Below are 24,756 nucleotides of genomic sequence, written 5' to 3' on the forward strand. Positions count from 1 at the left end.
CTGGGCATAGAATATCCCGATATGCCCTATATTCCAGCTACAATGTCTAGTCTTTTTCTTTTGGCCTTACTTACCCTTTGCTCTCTGGCTGAGAGGAGGGGCCTGTGAAACACCGTCAGTTAGCAAAGTGGGAATCACTTTTCCCTTTGAGGTTCAATGCTGTCAATCTCTGATGGCTGCATCTTCAGAGAAAAGCACAGCATAGCTCACTCACGGTGCTGGGTGCAACTTGACGTTTCTTTCGCTTCTTTCCTTACACAGGCCCAGGCTAGTCTGGCAACACCAAGAAAGGGAAACAGAGAGACAACAGATGGGAGGAGGATTGCTGGCGGTAAATGGAGCAGGTAGCCATATGTGAAGCGATTTGGGAAGCGCTCTGATCTTTGCTTTGGAGTTCACTGAATCTCCATTATTTTCCTGGTCCTTTGGGGTCAGGACCCTGGGCGCCTCCCTCACATTCCACCCCCTGGAGCTCTTGCTGACATTGCCGTATTCAGCCAGCTAACTCCCCTGTGGCAAGCAGGTGCATCATCACTGGGCTGTAATTGTAGGAGAAACGGGAACACTGAGGCCAGGCAAGCTTCTAATTTCTCCGTGGAATTAACTGTCACTCTCCCATCCCACTGTTTCCGTCATTTACTTCCCTTTTGAGAAATAGAAAGGAGAGAAGAAATATTGCTTTCTGTTTTTTCTCAGGAGTCTATGAAATCTCCAAAGGTAGATTGGATAGTTCAATATTGGTCCCTTTCCTGGGTCTTGTCTGACTTGTCTTTTCCTATTTTTTCCACCCTCTTTGCTGGCCTTATTGTGAAAGGAAGGCTCTCTCCCTTCCTCTGCTTTCTTCTGCCCTCCCCCATTTACCATTTTTTCCCTTTTACCTCTTTCCACTGTGGCCTTTTGACCTCTCCACAGAGTTACAAAAGTAAAATCCTTGAAGAGATGCTGCTGTGGGAATGTTAATGAGCCTTCCCCACAAAGGGGTAAAGACTTTACTTCAGTGAGTTGGAAAAAAGCCCCTTTGAAAAGGGGTTTCTGTGTGTGGTGAAGTGGAGAGGGGAGGGGAAGGAGAGAGAGGGAGGGTGAGGGAGAAAAGAAGGGAGGAAAAGAGGAGAGAATGAAAGAGGGAGAGGGAGGAAGGAAGGGAGGTAGACAGAGAGAGACACACACACAAAGAGAGAGGCACACAGGGAGAGACAGAGAGAGAAACTTAATAGCAGAAGAGAATATTAAAGCAACACTACACTTGTTTCAATTGGTGATTTGATTTTTGGAAAATGTTCTGTGGTCTTTTTGATCTTGTAAATGAAGCACTTTCATTCTCCAGAAGGTGAAGAGGCACTCAAGAGCATTGAAGGTGAAGAAGCACTCACAGGATAGGGAAAAGGGACCTATCCTAGCACCCTACCCCCAGTTCCTTCCCACATGTGGGAACCTGAGAGGCTCTAGGGAAAATATTCTGGGTCGGGGAGCTGGTGGTAAAGATGAGCTCTTTTATTCTGGCTTTGTGGTTCCTTCTTATGTTTTCTAATTTTATCAACAATTTCTACCTTGGCTTCCATATTGGCTATTGGCCTAATGATCTTTTTCTCTCTTCAGGAACGGCTTAAAGTACTGTTGTGATGTTTACATCTTGGAGCCAATTTTCAAGCCAGACCACTTAAGCATAATCTCTGTATCCTTCATTTGTTAGTACAGTTTGCCTCTAAATTAGTTAAAATGGGTGCTAGGGTATTTTCAATGTCAGCATTAAGTCTTTTAAAAAGCAAAGATATGTTGTTGCTCTTTAAAAGAAAGCCAGTCACTATGTTTGACTTTCAGAGAGTTTCCTACACATTGTTTTGTGATGTCGGCACATCACTCCAATTAAAGAAGCCTAGAATTGTGAGGAACAAAGAGAAGGCAATTGATTGGAATGAGATCCTTGGAAGAGAGAAATGAGGAGCAGGTCTGGAGTGCTAATTCTGAGTTCTATACACTCCTCTGGATTCATGGAAAATGCATGGAGAATCTATCACATTCCTGGCCTCTACCCCAGATCTATTTAATCAGAATCTCTGGTGGTAGGCCACTAAGATTTTTAAACAAGCTCTTAAATGATTCTTTTACAGAGTTAAGTTTGAGGCAGTTGCAATTGACTGGTGGTTCCTAAACCATAGGCTCTAGATTCTTTGGGGACTGCAGTGTGGTTGCAAGGAAATCCAAGTAACGTGAAAGGAACCTGGTAGAAGATCCAAATATATAACATGTCTCTCCAATGTATATACTACTCTTGGCCAAATGTTTGTTGATGTAAAAATTAATACAGTTTTAACTCATTTAAAGAGCTTCATAATGGCTTTGCCCTCAAAATACAACTATGGTTGTGTGGGGATCCAGGCCTTTTCTCTCAGGACAATCCTCTGCTCTTAGCTTTCCTCTTTTACTAGTTTGTATAGAAATTTTAATTGCAAAAGAGCTAAACTAAGGGATCTAGCATGTAAACTTGATGTAAACATAATCACAATCTCATTTACTCTTTTAAAAAATATATATTTTACAGAGAGGAAGGGAGAGAGATAGAGAGTTAGAAACATACATAAGAGAGAAACATCAATCAGCTGCCTCTTGCATGCCCCAAACTGGGGATGTGCCCACAACCAAGGTACAAGCCCTTGACCAGAATCGAACCTGGGACCTTTCAGTCAGCAGGCTGACACTCTATTCACTGAGCCAAACCAGTTTCAGCTCATTTTCTCTTTAAAATAACTTTGCTGGCTGAAACCAGTTTGACTCAGTGGATAGAGCATCAGTCTTCTGGCTGAAAGATCCCAGGTTTGATTCGGTCAAGGGCATGTACGTTGATTGTGGGCACATCCCCGGTAGGGGAGGCAGCTGGTTGATGTTTCTCTCTCATTGATGTTTGTAACTTTCTATCCCTCTCCTTTTCTTTCTGTAAAATATATATATATATATATATATATATATATATATATATATATATATATATTAAAAAAATAAAATATTAATAACTTTGCCAAGGAAGCCTTATATAATCCTCATCTTAGACATGCAGAACACCCCGTTTTACAAATGAGGAAACTGAGATTAGAGAAGCAAAGTAGCTTTCTTGCTCAAAGTCTCATCGCTGATAAATGGCTGGTTGAAATTTGCCCAAGCAATGCCTATTTGGACAGCCCGTGGGTTTTTCTATCTTTTTTTCTTCAACACAAAGTGGCACTTTATTGTCATTTTGCTGATTTCTTCATCTGTTATAGGCCTCGTTTTCTGGCCACAGACCTGGACGATGGCACAAACATTCAACTCCCAAAGAAAATTTGAAGACCTTCAATTAATACCGTGTTTCCCCGAAAATAAGACATCCTTCGAAAATAAGACCTAGCACAACTTTGAGAGAAAAATTAATATAAGACACTGTCTTATTTTCGGGGAAACAGGGTATTGACAACACATGCTTCTTTTGATTCCATATAGTCTCCTATGTTTTTTGCCTTACTAGCATTAAGGGAGCAAGGCAATCAAGAGGAAGGACAAAGTGCCCTTTGCAACACTTCACTAAGTAAGAAAGCACTGGCAAACAACCCTGGTCTCATTAGATGATTCTTCAGCCTGGCCTCTTTCAGGTGGCAGTTGCCATGGTGTTTTAGAGGCAGAGGCAGGGAGTGAAGATCAAGGACCGCCCTTCAGATTGATTCTTGTCTGGTGTTTCTTTTCAGAGTTCATTCTGAAAGGATGGCAGGAGGTTAAACATCCATAAGAGAATGGGTAGAACTTATTCTTTTTGCTTACCTTCATTTCTCCATGTTACTCATGTTAACTAAAGGGAAACAGAATCTATGAAGAGGACAAGAGAGTGGAAAAGGAAAGGGAGGTTGTAGGCTAGGAGGGCCCTGAGCCTGGCTGGCAGTGGGAGATGGCTAGGGTGGGGGCAAGAAGGAGTGTGTGTGTGTGTGTGTGTGTGTGTGTGTGTGTGTAAGAAAAACATTATAGGAACAATGCGTTAAAACTCTGAAGATCCTGAAGTTGGTCATTTGAAATAAAATCAATAAATCAACAAAGAATTGGGAATTAGGGACAAAGAGCAAAGGTGAGGGAGCATGATGAGAAAGGGGAAGGAAGGAAGGAAGGAAGGAAGGAAGGAAGGAAGGAAGGAAGGAAGGAAGGAAGGAAGACCAAGCCACGAGAAAGGAAAACAAATCAGAGTGAAGAGAAAGAGTTAAGTCACAGAAGCAAGTCTTTGAGGGACTCGGAACATATGGATTGAAGTATGTCAGAAAATATGAATAATTGACAACCTATAATAGAAACAGCTTTCAGGAGGAACCTTTAAGGAGAGGAACAAGTGGACTCCCAAAGACTTTGATCTGAAAGGGGCAATAGGGATCATTTCCAAATCTCTCACTTTTCAGATAAGGAAACTTAGAACAACAGAGGCTAAGTGACTTTTCAAAAGGTTCTCTAGAACCATATCTTACCTCAAGGAACTGCTCTTTCTACTACACCATGGAACTAAAGAAGAAACAAGGCAAGAATGAGTGAGAAGCCAAGCATAAACATTCAAAAAATAGATCTTTGCCAAAACCGGTTTGGCTCAGTGGATAGAGCATCGGCCTGCAGACTGAAGGGTCCCAGGTTTGATTCCGGTCAAGGGCATGTATCTTGGTTGCGGGCACATCCCCAGTACGGGTGTGCAAGAGGCAGCTGATCGATGATTCTCACTCATCAATGTTTCTAACTCTCTGTCCCTCTCTCTTCTTCTCTGTAAAAAAATCGATAAAAATATATTTAACAAAAATAGATCTTAGCCTGCTGCATCGACCTATGAACCAGGAGGTCTTAGGATAGCTCAGAGTAAGGAGAGCTGATGGCGCAAATCAAAGCCAGAATTCTTAAGAACTAGGAGGAGCTGAAGATCTTACCACCTTGGAAGTCCAAAGAGGCTGGAATAGGATAGCAAATGAGTTAATGGAGAAAGGAGTCAAGAACTGGAAGGATTGCTGTGAATACTGACTTTATGGGACTTGTGGGTTTGAGGTGAATGGCACCTGGCTTAAACATGGAAATTCAAAATGCATGATAAGGGCCATGGTGTATATTGTGGAGAATTCTGTGCTTCACTGCAACTGAGTTTTTCTATGAGAATGAATGGCAATATAGTATTTATATTATTTAATAATCATATACTGTTTGATTCATTATTCTTTTTTTTAAAAAAATAAATCTTTATTGCTCATATTATTACAAATGTTCCTCTCCCCCCCTCCCCTTCCATTGCTCTCCTCCACCAGATTCCCACTGCCCTTTCCCCACCCCCTATTGTCCTCATCCATAGGTGCACAGTTTATGTTCAGTCTCTTCCCACATCCCCCCCTCCCCTTTTCCCCAAGAATCGTCAGTTTACTCCCCTTCCATACTTCTGATTCTATTATATTCAACAGTTAATATTGTTCATCAGTTTTTTTTAATTTCCTTGGTTTTTAGATTCACTTGTTGATAGTTATGTATTTGTTGTTCATAATTTTTATCTTTATTTACTTTCTCTTCCAAAAGAACCCCCTTCAGCAATTCATATAATTCTGGTTTGGTAGTGATGAACTTCTTTAGCTTTTTTTATTTTTATTTGTGAAGCTCTTTATCTGGCCTTCGATTCTGAGTGATAGCTTTGCTGGATAGATTATTTTTGGCTGTAGGTTCTTACTATTCATCACCTTGAGTATTTCTTGCCATTCCCGTCTGGCCTGCATGGTTTCTGTTGAGAAATCAGCTGACAATCGTATGGGTGCTCCTTTATAGGTAACTACCTGCTTTGCTCTTGCTGCTTTTAATATTCTCTCTTTGTCTTTTGCTCTTGGAATTTTAATTATGATTTGTCTTGGTGTGGTCTTCTTTGGATTCCTTTTGTTTGGAGTTCTGTGTGCTTCCTGGACTTGTAAGTCTAATTCTTTCACCAGGTGGGAGAAGTTTTCTGTCACTATTTCTTTCAGTATGTTTTCGATATCTTGCTCTCTCTCATCTTCTGGGACCCCCATAATTCTGATGTTGGTTAGCTTGAAGTTGTCCCAGAGGTTTCTTACATTATCTTCAACTTTCTGGATTCTTTTGCCTTCTTGCTTCTGCGGAGGAGTGTCTTCTGGCTCTTTATGTTCCAAATCTTTGACTTGATTCTTGCGGTCTTCCATTCTGTTTTTAGGACTCTGTATAATATTTTTTTAGTTCAGACAATGTATTCTTTGTTTCTTGTTGATCCCTTATTATTTCTTGTTGATCCCTTATTATTTCTAGTTGATCCCTTTTCATATCCTCATAGGTCTCGTTTATTTTATCGGCCTTTTCTAGGAGATTCTTCACACTTATAAACCAACCTTATAAGTGTGGTTTTGAACTCTATATCCAGTCACTTTTTGTCCTCCATTTCTTTCGTTTGTGATCTATTTCGTTGTCTCCGCATTTTCGCAGCTTCCCTGATGGGACGGAGTTTCAGGGTGGAGCCTACAGGCTTGGCTTCCGTCAGCCACGCCCTATGCAGTTCCTGAGTCTCAGTAATCCCCAGGGTCCTTCAGTACTCACTGCAAGCACCTCTGAGAGAAAGGTGCCCTCGATTTTCGCCTGCTACCAAACAGTCTAGGCTCTCCCCCAATGAGCCCGGAACTGGGGTTCAGTTCAGTTGGAAGTGGGATTGGAGGTGGCGTTCAGAGCAGTCTGGAGCCCCTGTCTCCTTCCCGCCAGGGCAATCCCACGGCACAGCCAACCATCCCTTCTCTGCACGCAATGTGTGTGCCTCTGGGACTTCCTTTCCGCCGCTTCCCTGGGGTTCCGCCTTACAGCCCAGCTCCCTCTGTTTGAGCCTGGGTCCCCGGGGTCTGGCCTAGAACTTGGGTTCAGAGGAGTCGGAACTGGTGCCCGGCACAGTCTGGAGCCTTTGTCTCCTTCCTGCCAGGGCAATCTGGTAGCAGAGTCAACAGTCTGTCCTCTGCGCGCAATGTGCGCACCTCCGGGACTGCCTTTCGCCGCTCCCCCGGGGTTCTGCCTCACAGCCCAGTCAACCTCTGTATGAGCCTGGGTCCCCGGGGTCTGGCCTAGAACTGGGGTTCAGAGCAGTCGGACCTAGAGTTCAGTACAGTCCGGAGCTTTTATCTCCTTCCCGATAGGGAACGCCAGCCAGGCACTCAGCCGCCCCCTCCTCTCCGTCCTCTCCGCACACGTGCCGCGTGTCTCCATACCTTAGGCTTTTATAGCTCCTCTGCTCTTCCTTCTGTTTTTTTTCTTGCTTCTCGTTGTAGAATTTCCAGTCAGTCAACTTTCCTGTAGTTCTGGGTAATGTCCATTTTATATTTTAGTTGTATTTTATTGAAATTGTTGTGTGTGGCTGCTGCTAGGTGTTTACCTGTGCAGCCATCTTGGATTCTCTGTGATTCATTATTCTTTGTCTTAAAATGCATTGTACACTTTCTTGACCCCATGATCCACTTAATCCCATGAAATTTAATATGAGGTTCAGGAATTTACTATTCATATTGTGGGTGCTCTCTTTTTTCTCCCTAGATATAGATACACACACACATACAAAAACACACACACAAACATTATATACAGAGAGATTTAAATATATGTATAGCTTAAATGTTTATACAAAGATAAGAAGAGGGGGTCATTGAATTTAGGACAAAAATTGAGGATGATGGAGAAGTGACTTTAAGGACCAAATTCTATTCTTTGAGATTTGATCTTTCTTTGCCCTAGCTGGTTTAACAGTCTCTGTTCCCAACTTTTGATCAAGAGATAAATGTTACCAAGGTATGTATATGTTTCCAAAATATTAGACGGAAATCTAAAAGAAAAGAGAGGGTAAAGAGGGAGACTTGGGAGAAATAGGCCTATTACTCAAGAACAGTTACTCTTTTCATCACCTACCCCCTTCTTTATACTGGAAAGCTCAGCCATCCTTCCACACACACCATTTCTAAGCTGTCCATCTTTATTCAATCAGCTTGAAATTCCAGTATTAACTTTGTTTTCTTGAAATGAAAAAGAAACACTTTATCTCCCACTGGCTAAGGTACCTAAAAAATTACCTTAGAAAATGAACTAGATACAGCCACATTTCCTAATTCAAAATCTTAGAAAACAAACAAGAAAGTGTCATAACTATTACAGTACTATGAAAGCCCTTCTAAATTTAAGATCTTTTAAAAAATAAGAGCATTAAGCCCTGGCCATTGTGGCTCAGTGGTTGAAGCATGGGGCCATGCACTGAAGGATTGAGGGTTTGATTCCCGGTCAAGGGTGTGTACCTGGGTTGTGGGTTCGATCCTCTGCTCTGGTTGGAGGGACTTGGGGAGGCAACAGGTGGATGTGTCTCTCTCACATTGATTCCTCTCTCTCTCCTCCTCCCTCCTTCTCTTCCACATTCTCTAAAGATCACTGGGTGAGGATTAACATAAAAAATAAATAAGAGCATTAAAATATATACTTTTCAAAGTAAAAGCACATATGTATAAAATCACAGTTTTTCCCCTCCACGGCCTTATATTGAAAGTCCACTTGACAAATAGACCTCATCTGACACATATTTCCATTTTTAGTGGAAAAATCATTGACTTGGATTTCAGTCAGACTCTCCCACTTCCCAGTTAAATTACCATAGGAACATGTCTTTTCCTCTCCAGATCTGTTTCCCCATCTGCAATGATTAAGTTAGACCAGATGAGTTTCTCATCCAGCTTTAACCTCTGTGCTTTGCATGTGAATATCTATATCAATCAACAAAATGTGTCCATTGCAACAAGTTCTACATGGGGTCGTCCAATAATAAACTCATGGTAGTCAGTTTCCAAAGGCATTACTCAGGACAAAAGTCACCTAGGTCGAAGTTGAAAATCCCTGAGGAAGGAATGTACCAGAGACCAGTTTTATGCAGGAATTAAAATAGATGATCATTTCTTCGGCTTAATTATTAGATGATGCAATTGGCCTGAGGGTAGGTGGAATAAAAAAATATGCACTTCTCAATGTAGAATCACACTCATGCTTATATTAGAGAGGGGACAAGAGAATTGACTCCCTCTGTACTCATTGAATGAAATGCCAGAGTGGAATTGATTACATTCTTTTTGTTGCCTCTCCCTTTCTTCTGAGGACTTTAATGTAATTATAATTTAATATGCATATTGGAACTTAATTTGAATTCAATTAATAAAATATTACAGTTCATAAACAACCCTCAGGCCTGCTGATGATCTCTGTGACCTCTAGAAATAAGTCCAGTCAAAAACCAAAGCAGCTTACAAGTTCATGGCTCTGTATCTCCAGAAGGCAGAATCCCTCAGAATTTAAACCCAAGCCCAGGCTAGAGAAATCCTTTCCTTCCCTTGGACTTTAGGACAGAACTAGATCTTCCAATTCGTTACAGCCTCAACAAACATTTATCAAATACTCTTCATATTTCACTCACTGGACCTGCATTTAGAAGGAAAGTAGCATTAAAAAATACATTTCTCTGGCGCGGACACATAATTACCCCAATAATCTCAAGGTGGCCTGTGAGAAGACGGTGTCAGCCATGCACCTCGTTCTGCAGCTGACCAAGTGTGCGAGAGGAAGGACAGAAGCCCAGCCCGGCCATGCTGAAGCGGAGGATGGTCCAGAGCAAAAGGGACATGGAGAACCCAGAGATTGTCGTCCAGGCCACCGTGCTGTGAGGGCTCCTGTGCCCACCTGCTGGCACAGCGCCGGTGTCTCTGTCGTCATCTGTTCGCCTTAGAGCTGTGACCGAAACTTGATATTTTTTTTTTCCTTTTGTGAGTGTCCAGCATCCACTGGTCTTAATTGTGAAAATGTGCCAGTCATGCCTTATTTATTTTTTAAATACATTTCTCAACATAAAAAAATCACATTCATGCTCATAGTAAGGGAACTGAGATGCTAGGGTTACAAAGGTAAGACATAGACTCTGCCTCTCTCTGAGAAGAGGGATAATGTTTAGCAAATATAAAATACAATGTGAGAAAATTTCATAGAGGTATGCATAAAGTTTCATGGGAAGAAGGGAGACTTGACTGATTTTCCACTTAACTGAGGCAGTAAATCTCTCTCTCCCTTCTTTTCTCCTTCCCTTCCTCCCTCCTTCCCTTCCTCTATTGAACAAGAGTCTATGGTTAATTACTATATATAAAGCACTGCATTAGATGTCATCAATGCACAGAGAATAAAACCAGATCCTTCGTGAAGAAGTGTTAACGAAAAAAACCATTGAAATCTGTAAAGAATTTTTGTGAGTTTATTTGAGCCAAACTGTCGACATATGCCGGGGAGCAGAACCTCAATGGATTGAGATAATGCTCCGAAGAATGGCGGGTTACATTTCTCTATTTATACACTGAAATCAAAGGAGGGATTTAGGTGGGTTACATGAAATTCATTGGTGATGGAGTAAGGAGGCAGGAGAAAGCAAAGTGGTGGGAAACTCCTGGGATTGGATAAAAAGTAAAATGATGGACATGTACTCAGGTGAGTGCAGGAACAATTAACATGATAATGAAGGAATTTGAGGCATTTGTCCTGGCGCCCACCACATTTGGTTGTGCCCCAGGGGCTCCAGAAAAAGGGAAGTTACTAGTTACCCAGACATCTCATAAATATGTTATTTTAGAGGTGAAAAGGTAAATGGGCTCAATAAAAAGATCGAAGTTGATCTTTGTCTGGGAAAATATCGGCCTAGAACATGACTATCCACTATAACCTGTTTGTAGTTAGATATTTAATTTTCAAACCATCTTTTGTGGTTATTTTAGGTCTTTAAGTTTGCAAGACTGCCACACAGGCCTCTCCTGAGCTTGTCAGGTTAGCATGTGGCTCTTTTCTTTCACAGAAGCGTTAATTTGATATAGAAGGTAAACAGGTAAGTAGGTAATCTTTATGGGCCACTTCTTTGTGACAGGGCAATGTGAGGTCTTTAATTACATTCTTTCTTACAGTAATCTTGTGAGATAGACATTATTATCCTAATTTTACCAATTAGAATGTTGAGAATTAGAGAGGTACTTTATGAGGATCATGTAGCTGTGAATTGTGGAACTGAAGCTCTCATACATTTATCTTAAAACAAAGTCTATACTCTGAAGACTGTGGATTCTGGGATGTGAGTTTTTGGGTTTAAATCACCTTCACCATTTATCGACTGCATAATTTTAGTCGTTTTACTTAACTTGTCTTAGAAAGGTTTTCTCATGACTGAAAGGTCCCAGTTTGATTCCGGTCAAGGACAAGTACCTTGGTTATAGGTACATCCCCAGTAGGAGGTGTGCAGGAAGCAACTGATGTTTCTCTCTCATCAATGTTTCTAACTCTCTCTTTCTGTAAAAATATAAATTATTTATATATGGTTTCCTCATATAAAAATAAGATTAATAGTATCTACTTAACAGGATTGTGCTAGAGTTTTAGCACAACTCAGTTAAGGCATTTGGCCTAGTGCCTGGCCAATTTTTTAAGTTCACTAGACTCTAAAATTTAGAATAGAAAACTCTGTGAGGAAGGCAGTAATGAACTTGTTATCAGTGGAAGGTGACAAGCAATAAAAAGGCAAGGAAACAAATTAGATAATTACAGAGAGTGGTAATTAAACAGGGTAAGGGAAGAGAAAGTGAGGAGGAAGGGTGGGGATGGGGGGTGGGGGGGGGGGAGAGGGACTAAGAGGGAAGCCTTGATTCCACCCCCAGGTAGCAAGCTGTTCATATGTAGATCCACTGCGATCTGTGAATCGATGTGAGTGAACTGCTCCAAAGGACAGAAAAGCAAACGCTCTTAAAAACAAGGGCCATTAGTAATGCTAATATGAAAAAACTCTAATTTAAGCAGAGCAATAAACACCCTAATCAATCTTTGACTTAGCCAACCTGTTAATGAAGACACATTTTTATGATTTTGATGACAGAAAAGAACCAGTTTTCTTTGTCTCTACTTTGTCTTACTGCAAGCTAGAACTAAGTAGGATTAGTCAAAGTCATCCTATTTTAGGGAACATTTATCCTCAACCCATTCATTCAACAAACATTTTACTGAGATCTTACTATCTTTTGCTATCTAGATTTACCAAATAAATCTCTTTCCACCCATTTCAAATCCTGCTGTTTTTCGCAACCAGTCTCTGGGCTCAGCCCCAAGACCTGAAGGGCAATAAATGGATTCAGAGTTGCTACTCAAACACAGATCTCCATAGAAACCAAAGGACTGAGAAAACAATGAGAGGAAGAGGCAGCCACAGCCTGACCTTTCAGACTCACTCTCCACATTCTTCTTGCTCTCGGGTTTGAAAGCACCCACTTACTTGTGTTAACTAGTGGAAGTAAAGAACCTGAGCGCCCCACCCCTCCAAATTTCTTAACCTCGCTTTTCTTTGATAGTAAGTGGGACACCTCCACCTGGTGGCTATAATAATAAATTACCACAAGAAGATGATTAATGAGTGAGAGCCTGCAATGCAGGCTATTAAGTAGCTGGAAAAGGAAGCGGGTAAGAAGAGTTAACATTCAGGAACCACTCCTAGGAAAGTGTTCAGTTGTGATGCATTTAATACTTATTTAATACTTATCCTTTCTCACACATATTTTTAAAGTACTTAAATATCATTTAGGTTGGTGACTCAGGTTTGTTTTTCTTAATTTTGTTGGTTTGTTTTGCATCCAATCCAAATATGGGCACACAAGGCTGTCTCATATTTCCCCACTTCATAGTAAATATTTTCTACCTGAATGTCTTGCTGTCACGCCGAATTCAGCATCATTCTGCAGCTGGAGGGTGTTCTTCTCTTCCTTTCCTTTCCCTTCTGGAGGCAGCCTTTGGTAGCTTACAAAGGGAAACCAGAAGATTTATTCCACTGTCTTTTTGGTGTATTCCAGAGTTGAAGTGCTAACATTCTCTCTCTCCCAGCATGGGAACAGAAAGCCGGGCTGTGGCAGGCATGGTATTGCCGTCCTTGTGTGGTAGGCAGTTAGACCGACATGAGCAGAGCCAAGAGGATGGGCCAGGTACAGAAGGTCACCAAGGTGGCAAGCCCCAGGTGCCTAGCAAAGGACAATGGTAGATGGGACCTCCTCCCCAGGGTGACATTTCCTCCCCTAGCATATCGCTGGTCGTGTTGTTTGGACCCCCTGACCTTTCCTCCTTAGCATTAACATCTAGGCCTCGTTGTATTTCAGTCCCAGGTCCAAAAAAGCAGCAAAACCAGATCAGTGACACCAGGGCTGACCTCAGGACCTGCTGCACTGGATAATGACCCCCTGCCCTGGCACTGACCAAGCAGTCATTTAATGGAGACCTAGACCCTGAAAATGTTAGGGGCAGAAATTGAATATTGGGGACCAGCTACAATGATAAGAAATATTAATCATGCTCTGTTAACCAGGATGGTGCTGTTCTGATGAGAGAAAGCACATTCTCACCTGGCTGAGAGTTGTACACCCTGGGACAAGGGAGCTAACCTCGGAATGCAGTCCATCCTCCAGTCCTGAGAACTGCCTATCATTATGGGAAGATTTATAACCTTGGGGCTCTTTACAACCTCCAGCCCCTCTTACCTATAATCTGGTCCAGGAGTGCCCAGAGGCACCCAGGGGCTCTGCGAACCCCCCCCCCCCCAACCCACATGACTTATAACCTGTAATGATTATCCCATGCCTACTTTCCCATGCCTGTAATTCCTGCTTTCCCACGTAATCTTTGTCCTTCTACCCAATATAAGCAGCTGGTTTATGGGGAGAGGAGAACAGATTTTTGTGGATGACCTGCTGCTCTCCCATACTACCAGCAGTATTGGAATAAACGCTCACATATGATTCAACCCTGTCTCTGCTTAATTGGCTCAAGTAGTGACAGGCAGTTTGGACCTCTCGGTTGTCCGGTTACAAAAGAACACATGTGGAAAGCCGCTGAATTGTCTACTGAGATATTCTTCTGGGACTTCCCCTAAAAACTCCACCCTTAAAACCTTAGTACCTGCACCCTCTCCCCTCTGGGAGAATGTCCTTGCCTTTCCCCTAGCACCCCTGCTTCCCATCTCAGCTGGCTTGTCTGTGACCTTCCTCACTTCTAAGCTCCAAGGGCCTTTTTTTTGCTTCTGTAACTGGTTTCATAAGCCCATTTCTTATACAAATAACTTTTCTGCCTCTGTGATTTTATAAATAAACTAGTGGCCACGTGCCCAGATTTATGTACATTGATGTATTCCAGAGTTGAATTAGAAGAAATATTTTAATATTGCTATTCGCTCTTTCTCTGTAATAGAAGTGTCAGAGATGAAAGAAAATTAGTAAAATGTATATGAAAATAATAAATTGATTAATAAATAAACAATAAGAACATGATATAACAACAACAAAGACATTATATAAAAACAACAAAAACATGATATAAAAACATTGATAAAAACAATGACTGGTAAATTGATTAAACTTACCCTAATATCTCCCTGTATACCTCATTAAGAGTAAAAACACTTTCAGAGTGCTTGACTAATTTCCCCTGTGATGAAGTATTTACATCTTTAATGTCACATGTTCTTCGAACTCGAGAGAAAGCAACATATAACTGGCCATGTTCGAGATGGGTTCAGGTAGGAATATTCCTACTATGACTAGAGTTTGTCCTTGTGATTTATTAATAGTCATCACAAATGCTGGTATCACGGGAAACTGTCTTTGAATTAATTTAAATCAGAGGCCAGTGTCAGATGGGGACAAATCAATTCTTGGGATCAGAACAACCTTTCCTTCCACAGATCCTGTTAATACTTTAGCTTTGATTATATTATGTCACAATATTTAAAAAAATATATTTTATTGATTCTTTACAGAGAGAAAGGGAGAGGGATAGAGAGTTAGAAACATCAATGAGAGAAACATCGATCAGCTGCTTCCTGCACATCCCCCACTGGGGATGTGCCCACAACCAAGGTGCATGCCCTTGAATTAAACCTGGGACCCTTCAGTCTGCAGACCAATCAATGCTCTATCCACTGAGCCAAACTGGTTAGGGCTGGTCACAATCTTTTGATAATGAATCTAGTATCATTACAAATAACCCATTTACTATTAAGATTTCTCAGTAGCATGATGATTGCACCTACTTCAATTTTAATTTATGACATGGCATTCCCAAAGGAATAATACTATTAAGAAATTCAATAGGAAAATTTTCCTTTTCAGCATCATTAGTTAAATGAATGGAATCATCACTCAAATTGGTGTGAAAATCTCCATCGAGTATTTCCAAATTTCTTCATTTAACTTATGAATGTGCTCATTTTTTGGACAACAAATTGCATGTTTAAATACGTTTTTAATATTATATATAGATATACTATTTCCAAAGATAGCTTCAACAATAGATCTGTTATAAATCATTTCACAGGGGATTTCAATAATATTCATTCCTAAATGAAAACTGCTATCAAGTTTGTCATATCCAAGTTTTACTAACCATTATTTATAAGCAGAATCCTCTGATCTCATATTTGTTTTAAGAGACAACTGTCTGAAACATCCCCAAACAATACAGTACTTTAAATTCATGTGTAGACGCTGTGGGTATTACAGTAACACCATGACCTCTAATATAATGTTTTAAAACTTTATAAAGATATGTTTTTTCACTACTGCCTTGACCATCCAAGAAAAAGCATTTTGGGTGTATAGTTTTAGATTTACAACATTGAGCATTGCAGAGATTTCTAATATAGACTTGCCCATACTCATAGCTCCCCCATTATCAACATTCCCACTGAGCATTTGTTACAATTGATGAATCCACACTGATACATCAAGCAGTACCCTCTGAACTAGTGGAGAAGGGAAACACTAGTTGGAGGCTCAGTGTGGACAACTCTGAGAGAAAAACTCCAGGGGATCTAGCCATGGGAGGCTCCCAGGATTTTGTGAGTTTTATCTCCAGGAGCTCTACCCTGTTCTGGAAAAGTGAGGAAAAACTTCTCTTGTTTGCAAGAGGAGAACAAATGAAACCATTTTGAAATAAGCCAGAGGATTTCTCTTCATTACAGGTTTTACCTTCAGGGGAAATGATTTAATCAGAGCCTAACCTGCTGGGGTATTATCTGAATCTAACTGACCTGGTGTTGCAGGAGACCGGAGAAAACCAAGCAATGCTTAGAGAGTTGGAGCTGCACTTTATTATACACTAGCAGACTCAGAGAAAAATACCTTTCAAATCCTGAGCACAACATGGAGGAAGTTGTCCCTTTTTATATCTTTTTCAGTCCTTTGCTGCCCAAATATGAGGTGCTTCTGGTCCCCTTTACCAGTTCTTAAAGAGCCCTATGTGCTGGGGCTTTGAGACCTCAACCAGTGCCAGCACTGATAACTTCATCTGGGGAAGGTTTATGGCTCCTCTAAAATGGCAGTAAACAGGTCTTGCAGGACCAGGCAATTAAAGTAGCAATGTCTAGATTCAGATTGCTAGCTCTCAAAATGCTTCTTTCCCCCCATCACTGGGAGAAGGAAAATACTCAACTCCAGCCCCCTCTTAGCCATCCCTGGTGGGGAGGAGGGACTGAGAAGCACGTATAAAGTCCAGGCTGAGTAAAAGACTGAGACCTAATTATAAAACTAAAGAATGCTTACCCTCCCCCACCCTATTACTAATGGCGTACTTAAAAGTAGTTCTTTTATCAAACATATCATGTCAAATTATCAATAAAAAGGTAGAAGACACACTAAAAGGCAATATAAAACAAAAAATGAAAAAAAAATTTCCCCCAACAAAACAAAATGAAAAACACTTTGAAGAGACAAAGCAAGCATCAACATAAGACTCATTTATGGGAGTGAGGTTGAAATGATCAGACCAGGAATTTAAAACAAGTATGATTACCATGCTAAGAGTTCTAATGAATAAGCAGACAACATGCAAGAACAGATGGGTGATTTAAGCAGAGAGAAGAAAATCTTAAGAAAAAAAACAAAAAGAAATGCTAGAGATAAAAATACTACAATAGAAATCTGCCTTTGATGGCCTTTTAGTAGACTGGAAGCTGCTGAAGAAAAAATCTCTAAGCTTGAGGATATATCAATAGAAACCTTAAAAACTACAAGGCAAACAAAAAAGACTGGGAGAAAAAAACAGAATAGGACATCCAAGAAATATGAAACAAAAAGTATAACATATTTTTAATAAAAAAGAGAAAGAATATGATGCCTTTGATCTAAAAGAGATTAATTTTTACTATGGGCATGGTATGTATCCATATTACAAAATCATTGTAAAGGAAAATTAAATGTAGTAAATCACAATGAGTTAAATGAAAATATTCTTTTTAGTGGAGATCACTCATGAACTAACTTACCATAAGGAGCTTGCATGAGCCCTGGCTGGTATGGATCAGTGTCTAGAGCAGTGATTCCCAAAGTGGTCTATATCGACCCCCAGGGGTCTATGACAACCTGCAAGGGGTCTACGTCAGTGAAAAAAAAATTTGGGGGTCCATGAAATGAAAATGGGGGTCCACGATAGTGGATCTCAACATACACTGATAGTACCTATTTACTTACATCATATTATCTTATAATATAAAAACATATAAATTATTTATAAAAGTACCTATAAAGTAAAAAATTTATTATATATGTTTATAAAATTGTGTAAGTTGTAGGATAAAAACCTGCACATAATGATATACCAGTATCATCTTGTTACAAGCATACGCGCAGTAAACATTCTTGCCAATTTTTGTCTCAAAGCTTCGTGAACTTGCACCGACTTGTTCAATTCGTCACTCTATAAATATGAATGTGAGAAAAATACGTTCATTCGTTTCCTGAATCTTGAATAGGAAAGTGCTGAGAAAATATTTAAAAAAATATAAACTGGTAGTTTATCATACAAATTATAGTGAATCAGTGTTATTTTGTTTGAGAATGCCGGAGAAAAGTAGGTACATTATTTTTTTATTAAATTTTAACACTAAACTTCACTACAGTTAGAAATTTACAAAAAAATCAATATCAGGTAAGTAGGGGGTCTACCCAAAACCGAAAAACATGGCAAGGGATCTACGGCACAAACAAGTTTGGGAACCTCTGGTCTAGAGCGTTGGCCTTTGTCCTGAAGGGGCGCTGATTCATGTCCCAGCCAACGGCACTTACCTAGATTGCAGGTTGGATCCCTAGGGCAGGAAGCAACCAATAAATGTGTCTCTCTCACATCAATGTTTTGCTCTCTTTCTGTCCTCCTTCCCTCCCTCCCTTTCACTCTCTCTAAAAATCAATGGAGAAAAAAAAAAATCCTTGGATGAGGATTAACAACAAAATATAATAAGGAGCTTACATGAAAATTTAAATATTCTGAATTTATAAACAGATAAAAAAAAAAGTCAGCCCTATAAAATTATAAGTTATAAGCACAACTCTAAAGCTGAAAATTCTAGAAACAAGGCATATTTAGTAAAACTCATCCTGGAGTTGTATAAGCCAATGAAATTATTGTTATTATTTTAAAAATATGTTTTTATTGCCCAGTCAGCATGGCTTCTTTGGTTGAACATAGACCCATGAACCAGGTGGTCATGGTTTGATTCTCAATCAGAGCACATGTGAGCTCAATTTCTAGTAGGAGGCATGCAGGAGGCAGCTGATCAATGGAGTTTCTCTTATCATTGATGTTTCTATCTCTCTCCCTCCCCCTTTCTTTCTAGAATCAATAAACATATATTTAAAAAATGTTTTTATTGCCCTAGCTGGTTTGTCTCAATGGATAGAGTGTTGGCCTGCAGACTAAAAGATCCCAGGTTTGATTCTGGTCTAGGGCATGTGCCTTGGTTGCAGGTTCTCACATCAAAGTTTCTCTCTCTGTCTCTCCCTCTCACTTCCATTCTCTCTGAAAAAACAAAAACAAAAACAAAAAAACAATAGAAAAATATCATCAGGTGAGGATAACAAAAGAAACAACCCCCCCCCCCAAATATGTTTTTATTGATTTTAGACAGAGAGGAAGGGAGAGGGAAAGAGAGGAGAGAAACTTCAGTGTGAGGATAAAATATTAATTGGCTGTCTCCTGCATGCCACCCACCTGGTATCAAGCCCGGAACCTGGGCATATGTCTTGACTGGGAATCAAACCATCAATCTTTTGCATGGGACAATGCTTAACCAAAGGAGGCACATTAGCCAGGACCAAGTCAATGAAATTATTAAAATTTGTTTGTTTTTCTTCAAAACTTAAATTTTTAAAATTCAATTTAGAGGGGTGACATCTACATTATAAAAGGCCTGTAACGCCATAACACGGTAATGAGCAGTCACCTGGAGGTGCATTGATGGGTCCCGCCTGTGACGGTGTGGCGGAGGGAGTCTGGGGTCCCGCAGCATGGGGGGGGGGCGGTGTCTGGGTTTCATCGATTTTGCACGCTGGGCCTCTAGTTGATTAATAAAATGATAGATATATCAAGTGAACAATACATCATCTGTATATTATCTGTATGTTCAGCATCCAAAGTCAGGTCTCCTCTCATCACCATTTATCTGCCCTTTGCCCTTGTTGGGTCCAAGCTTCTCTGCTAGTGCAAGACCTCCTTGGATGCTGGGAACTGAAAAAAAAAAAAACATGAGCAACCTCATTTAGATAGGATATGATTTATTGCAAACATAGCAGCCAGCCACTGGCTGTTCAGTAGCACCTTATATAGTAATTCAAACAAAAGAAGCTTCTTGCCAATTAGTGACATCAGTGTTACACAAAAAAAGTGGGCTATATAAGAATGCACCTGCACAGTGGGTATACTGATACTGCTGAGTCATTGCCTTTGTGCATGGGTATAGCAAATGGGCCTTTAACATCTGGTGTACTCTGGTCAAGGCCCCCACCACCCTCTTCTATCTTTCCCCATCCACCCCACTTTCCCTCTTGTAGTCACCACACTGTTGTCTGAGTCTATGATTTTGTTTTGTTTAACACCTTCACCTTTTTCACTAAGCCGCCCAACTCTCCTTGTCTCTGACAGCTATCAATCTGTTTTATGTATCTATGAGTCTGTCTCTATTTTGTTTGTATATTTTGTTCATTAAATTCCACATATAGGCCGAAACCGGTTTGGCTCAATGGATAGAGCATCAGCCTGAGGACTGAAAGATCCCGGGTTCAATTCCGGTCAAGGGCATGTACCTTGGTTGCAGGCACATCCCCAGTAGGGGGTTTGCAAGAGGCAGCTGATCAATGATTCTCTCTCATTGATGTTTTTAACTCTCTATCCCTCTCTCTTCCTCTCTGTAAAAAATTGATAAAAAATATTAAAAAATTCCACATATAAATGAAATCATATGGTATTTGTCTTCCTTTGACCAGCTTATTTCACTTAGTATAATACTCTCCAGGTCTATCCATGCTGCTGTAAAAGGTAAGATTTCCTTCTTTTTTATGGCTGAGTAAATTCCATTGTGTAAATGTACCACAGCTTTTTTTTATCCACTCATCCACTGATGGGCACTTGGGCTGCTTCTAAATTTTGGCTATCCTATATAACAAAAGCCTGATATGCAAACCAACCAGGTGGCAGAATGACCCTACCTGTGCATGAATTTCGTGCACCAGGCCTCTTGTTATAAATAATACCACTATGAACATAGAGGTGAATATATTCTTTCAAATTAGTGTTTCCAGTTTCTTTGGATATATTCCAGAAATGGAATTGCTGAGTTATAAGGCAGTTCCACTTTTAATTTTCTGGGTTTGAATATTTTCTTGCATTAACACAGAATACATGCTTCTGATGTGGGTCCTCTTCTTGCTCCTCCCAAAGGACCAGTCTGGGTTCTCTGAGGCCCATAACTTCATTTTGACAGACCCAAAGCAAAGGTCTCTGGCAAGTACAAATATTACTGTGACATGATGTTGAAGGTTGAGGGCTGGCTACCTAGAAGAGCTGTAAGAAGAGAAAATGTGTTCCTTGACACAGGTGGCTGGTGTTGGGTCCAACTGTGAAGTATGGGTGGAAGTCTTCTATCCCTGACACTTTTACAGATGTCAACTCATCATCTTCAAAGTCACTCAATGTAATCTCTACCCAGATGTCCTGCCACAAACACTGTTACTACCATGCATTAGCTCTGGAGTAACGTGAGGGTGGTCTGTGTGCGGAAATAGTCTCCACAATTTGCTTGGAGTAATAATCTCCGCATCACTTCATCAAGGGTGCCTGTGGTTCTGTTCCACCCCTCCCCCCCACCCCCCCACTCCATTCCCACTATGAGGTCCTGCTCTGTTCCAGCTGGTTTGGACTTGCCCTCAGAGCCTGGAGTGCTTTATGTTTCCTACAATGAAGCCCCTAACAATGTTCTGAGGGATGGCAGAGACAGAAGGGAAGTAAGCTTTCATCAGATTCCTTTGGGATCTTTAGTGCTTGCCTTGTCTAATTGCCTTGTCTTGCCTGGAATTTATAATAATCAAAGGGTAATATGCTAATTAGACCGGACATTTTTCCGGACATCCTTTCTAATGAAGCCGGCCCGAGGGAAGCCAGCTGGGGTCCCAGGTGCCTACAGGCAGCTGGAGGAGGGAAGCCCAAGTCCCAGGTGCCAGAGCGAAGCCAGTGCTGGCAGCCAGGGGAAGGAAGGCCTACTTTTGCATGAATTTTCGTGCATCAGACCTCAAGTAAAGATATAAATGAACAACAACAACAAAAAAAATGTTACAAGAAAACTGAGGATACTAGAAAATCTTGGTGTGGGGAGTGAGCTTCTTAAGCAGAAGACAAGAACCTAAGATCCATAAAAAAGAAGATTAGTGCATAAAAATAAAAATTTTATAATAAAAAGACAGAATAAATACAACTAAGTGATACAGTTGGAAGAAAATATTTGTATTCATATAATCACCAACGACTTTTTATAATATACAAAATTCTTTTATGAATTGATAGGGCCAAGTCAACAACTCAATAAAAAATAAGCAACTATTATAAACAGACAAATAATAGAAGAGGAATTCTGAATGATAAATAAATAAATATAATAAAAGTTCTCAATTTCTCTGCCCTGGCCAGTGTTGTGGGCTTGATTCATAAAATGGGGCATGCAAGAGACAGCTGATCAGTGATTCTCTCTTATCATTGATCTCTCTCTCTCTCTCTCTCTCTCTCTCTCTCTCTCTCTCTCTCTCCATCTCTCTTTCTAGCTGAAATCAATAAAAATATATTTTAAAAAAACTTGAAGAAAAAAAAAAAAAGGGAAGCATAGGCTATTCTATGAGGTCTTGACCAATGTCAGCCCAGAGACTAAAAAGCCTATTGGATTTCTTTGGTATGCCAATCCTCTGGATGTCTAAGTGTGCCAGATTTTGCTATCTTCTGAGTGGCTTTAATCTCACTATTCTTGGAGCAGCTGAGGTTTTTAACCCTAAAGAATGCTAGAAAGTAGTATTTTACCTTAAACTGTGTTTGATCTTGATATATTGATATTATCCTATCTAATAAAGAGGGAATATGCTAATTGACCATCACTCCATGACAAACATGGCTGCACCCACAGCTGAGGCCAAGTTCTCATAAGGAGCCTTAAGAGACCTAAGGTCATGCCCCCCGCCCTGTGGGGATTGACAGGGGACTTCAGGCGGTGCCCCCAACCCAAGCACCAAGCCGGGGGACCTCAGACTGCACCCCATGCCTGGCAGGGCTTGACAGGGGTGGGACTGGCTGGGTCTGGGTCTCACGTGATTTTGAGGTGTATGTGGGTGTGCGTGGTCTTGACTCTGGGTCCTGTGGTGTGCCCCAGACTCTGACAGGAAGAAGGTTTTCATATACATTTTACTAATTTTCTTCCATCCCCGACACTTCTATTATAAAGGGCAAATAATGATATTAAATTATTTCCTCTAATTAATCTCCTTTTAATGTGCATGAATTTCATGCACCAGGTTACCCAAAAGAGGAAAAGCAAGAAGAAAAAGAAAGACTTACTGATATGTATACATTAGAAAAAATTGTAAATGTGACGGTTTCCCCAGAGGGGGACAGGCTTTCACACCTGACTCTAAGTCCTACAGCCTCCTATCATTCTCTTCAAGGCCAGCTTCACCTCTTGGTTCCGCAGAGTGTAGATGATGGGGTTGACAAAAGGAGTGATGGCTGTGGGGAATAGGGCAGCTGCCCCGCCCAGGGGGCTGTTGGTTTCAGGCCTCAGGTAGACGAAGGCACAAGGCACGTAGTACACGGTTACCACAGTCACGTGGGCTCCACAGGTCGAAAAGGCCCGGCGCCGCCCGTCGGCTGTTCGGATTCTCAGGATGGCCTGGATGATCCGTACGTAGGAGAGGAGAATCAGGGAGAAGCAACTGGCAACCACCACCCCAATGTCCACTAGGGTCACCAGCTTGTTGACGGCTGTATCAGCACAGGCCAGCCTCAAAACTGCAGGGATGTCACAGAAGAAGTACTCTACCCGGTTAGGCCCACAGTAAGGCAGACGGAAGGTTAGGATGGCCTGGAGAGCTCCGTGGATGGATCCTGCCACCCAAGCTCCAGCCACAAGTAAGGTACTCAGCTTAGCATTCATGAGCACAGGGTAGTGCAGGGGCCGGCAGATGGCCAGGTACCTGTCATAGGCCATCAGGGTGTAGAGGAAGCACTGGGTGCTGCCCAGGAAGTGGTAGAAGTAGAGTTGAGTGACACAGCCACCGAAGGAGATGGGTGTGAGGACTGCAGTGAAGCTCATCATAAAGCGAGGAACAATGATGGTGGAGATGGCCATGTCAATGATGGAGAGAACACCAAGAAAGATGTACATGGGATGGGCATGGAGTTGCACATCTACCCAAACAGTGATTAGAATAAGGAGGTTCCCCAGCTGAGTCAGGGTGTAGATCAGCAAAAAGAACACAAAAAGAAATGTCCTTAGCCGGAGTGGGTAGGGAATTCCTGTCAAGATGAACTCAGTCAACAAGGTGCTGTTGATGCTTTCCATCTGCTGGAGAATTCTTACCTAGAGAATGGACAAAACAGGACTTAGCATGGGGGTAAGAGAGGAGGAATTAGAGAAAGAGATTGTAAAAATCGGGACAGTGGAAGAGAAGTTTCTTTCTTATGTGGAGACATGACAAGTAGGGAGAAAGTATGTTCTGTGGCAGGGGGTTGGACTGTTTTGTAAATAAAGTTTTATTGGAACACAGCCTTGCTAATTTACATATGTATTGTCTGCAGCTGCTTTGGTGGTAGGGTGGCAGAGTGGTCATTGTGTTTGTTCTGCAAACCCTAAAATATTCACTCTCGGGACGTTTATAGAAAATGTTTGTGCTAAGAAGTTTGTACCTAGAGAACTTTTGCCAAAGATTAAGGAGTTACTGCAAATGACAGGTGTGGGAAAGGATTTAGTGGAACCTCAGTTCTGGAACTTAATACAGTCCGGAAGGCTGTTGGAGAAGCGATTTGTTCGAAAACTGAATCATTTTTCCCCATTAGAAATAATGTAAATTTGAATTATTCTGTTCCCGACCCACAAATGATTCCCTGTTTTAACTTTTCTGATATAGTGCTGGAAAACAAATCAGTTTCACTAAAAAAGAGATGTTCACAGGAAGCCAGGAAGCCTGATCAACAACCTTATTTGCTCTAATCTTTAGTTGAGATATTGTTAGCTGAAGCAAAATCTACCTTGTTTGTCCCGTGAGTTTCTGTTATTTCCTGCCTAAGGGCTACATGTAAATTTCTGTTGCCTAAGATGTTTTCCCCAAAGCCTCAATAAAAGGGGATGGCAGGGCCAGAGCAGGG

General features: G+C 41.1%; 1 protein-coding gene across 1 annotated transcript; it reads right to left on the reverse strand.

Moving 5' to 3' along the window:
- Window positions 1-23,023: 23,023 nt before the first annotated feature.
- OR10G3 (olfactory receptor family 10 subfamily G member 3) lies at window positions 23,024-23,953 on the reverse strand (the record flags this gene model as incomplete). Its single annotated transcript, XM_084863639.1, has 1 exon — window positions 23,024-23,953. One exon carries the CDS (start codon window positions 23,951-23,953, stop codon window positions 23,024-23,026), a length of 930 nt encoding a protein of 309 aa, XP_084719765.1.
- Window positions 23,954-24,756: the final 803 nt, after the last annotated feature.

The sequence above is a fragment of the Pipistrellus hanaki genome (genome assembly GCF_964339955.1).
Source record: "Pipistrellus hanaki genome assembly, chromosome: 1".
Taxonomy (NCBI): Eukaryota; Metazoa; Chordata; class Mammalia; order Chiroptera; family Vespertilionidae; genus Pipistrellus; species Pipistrellus hanaki.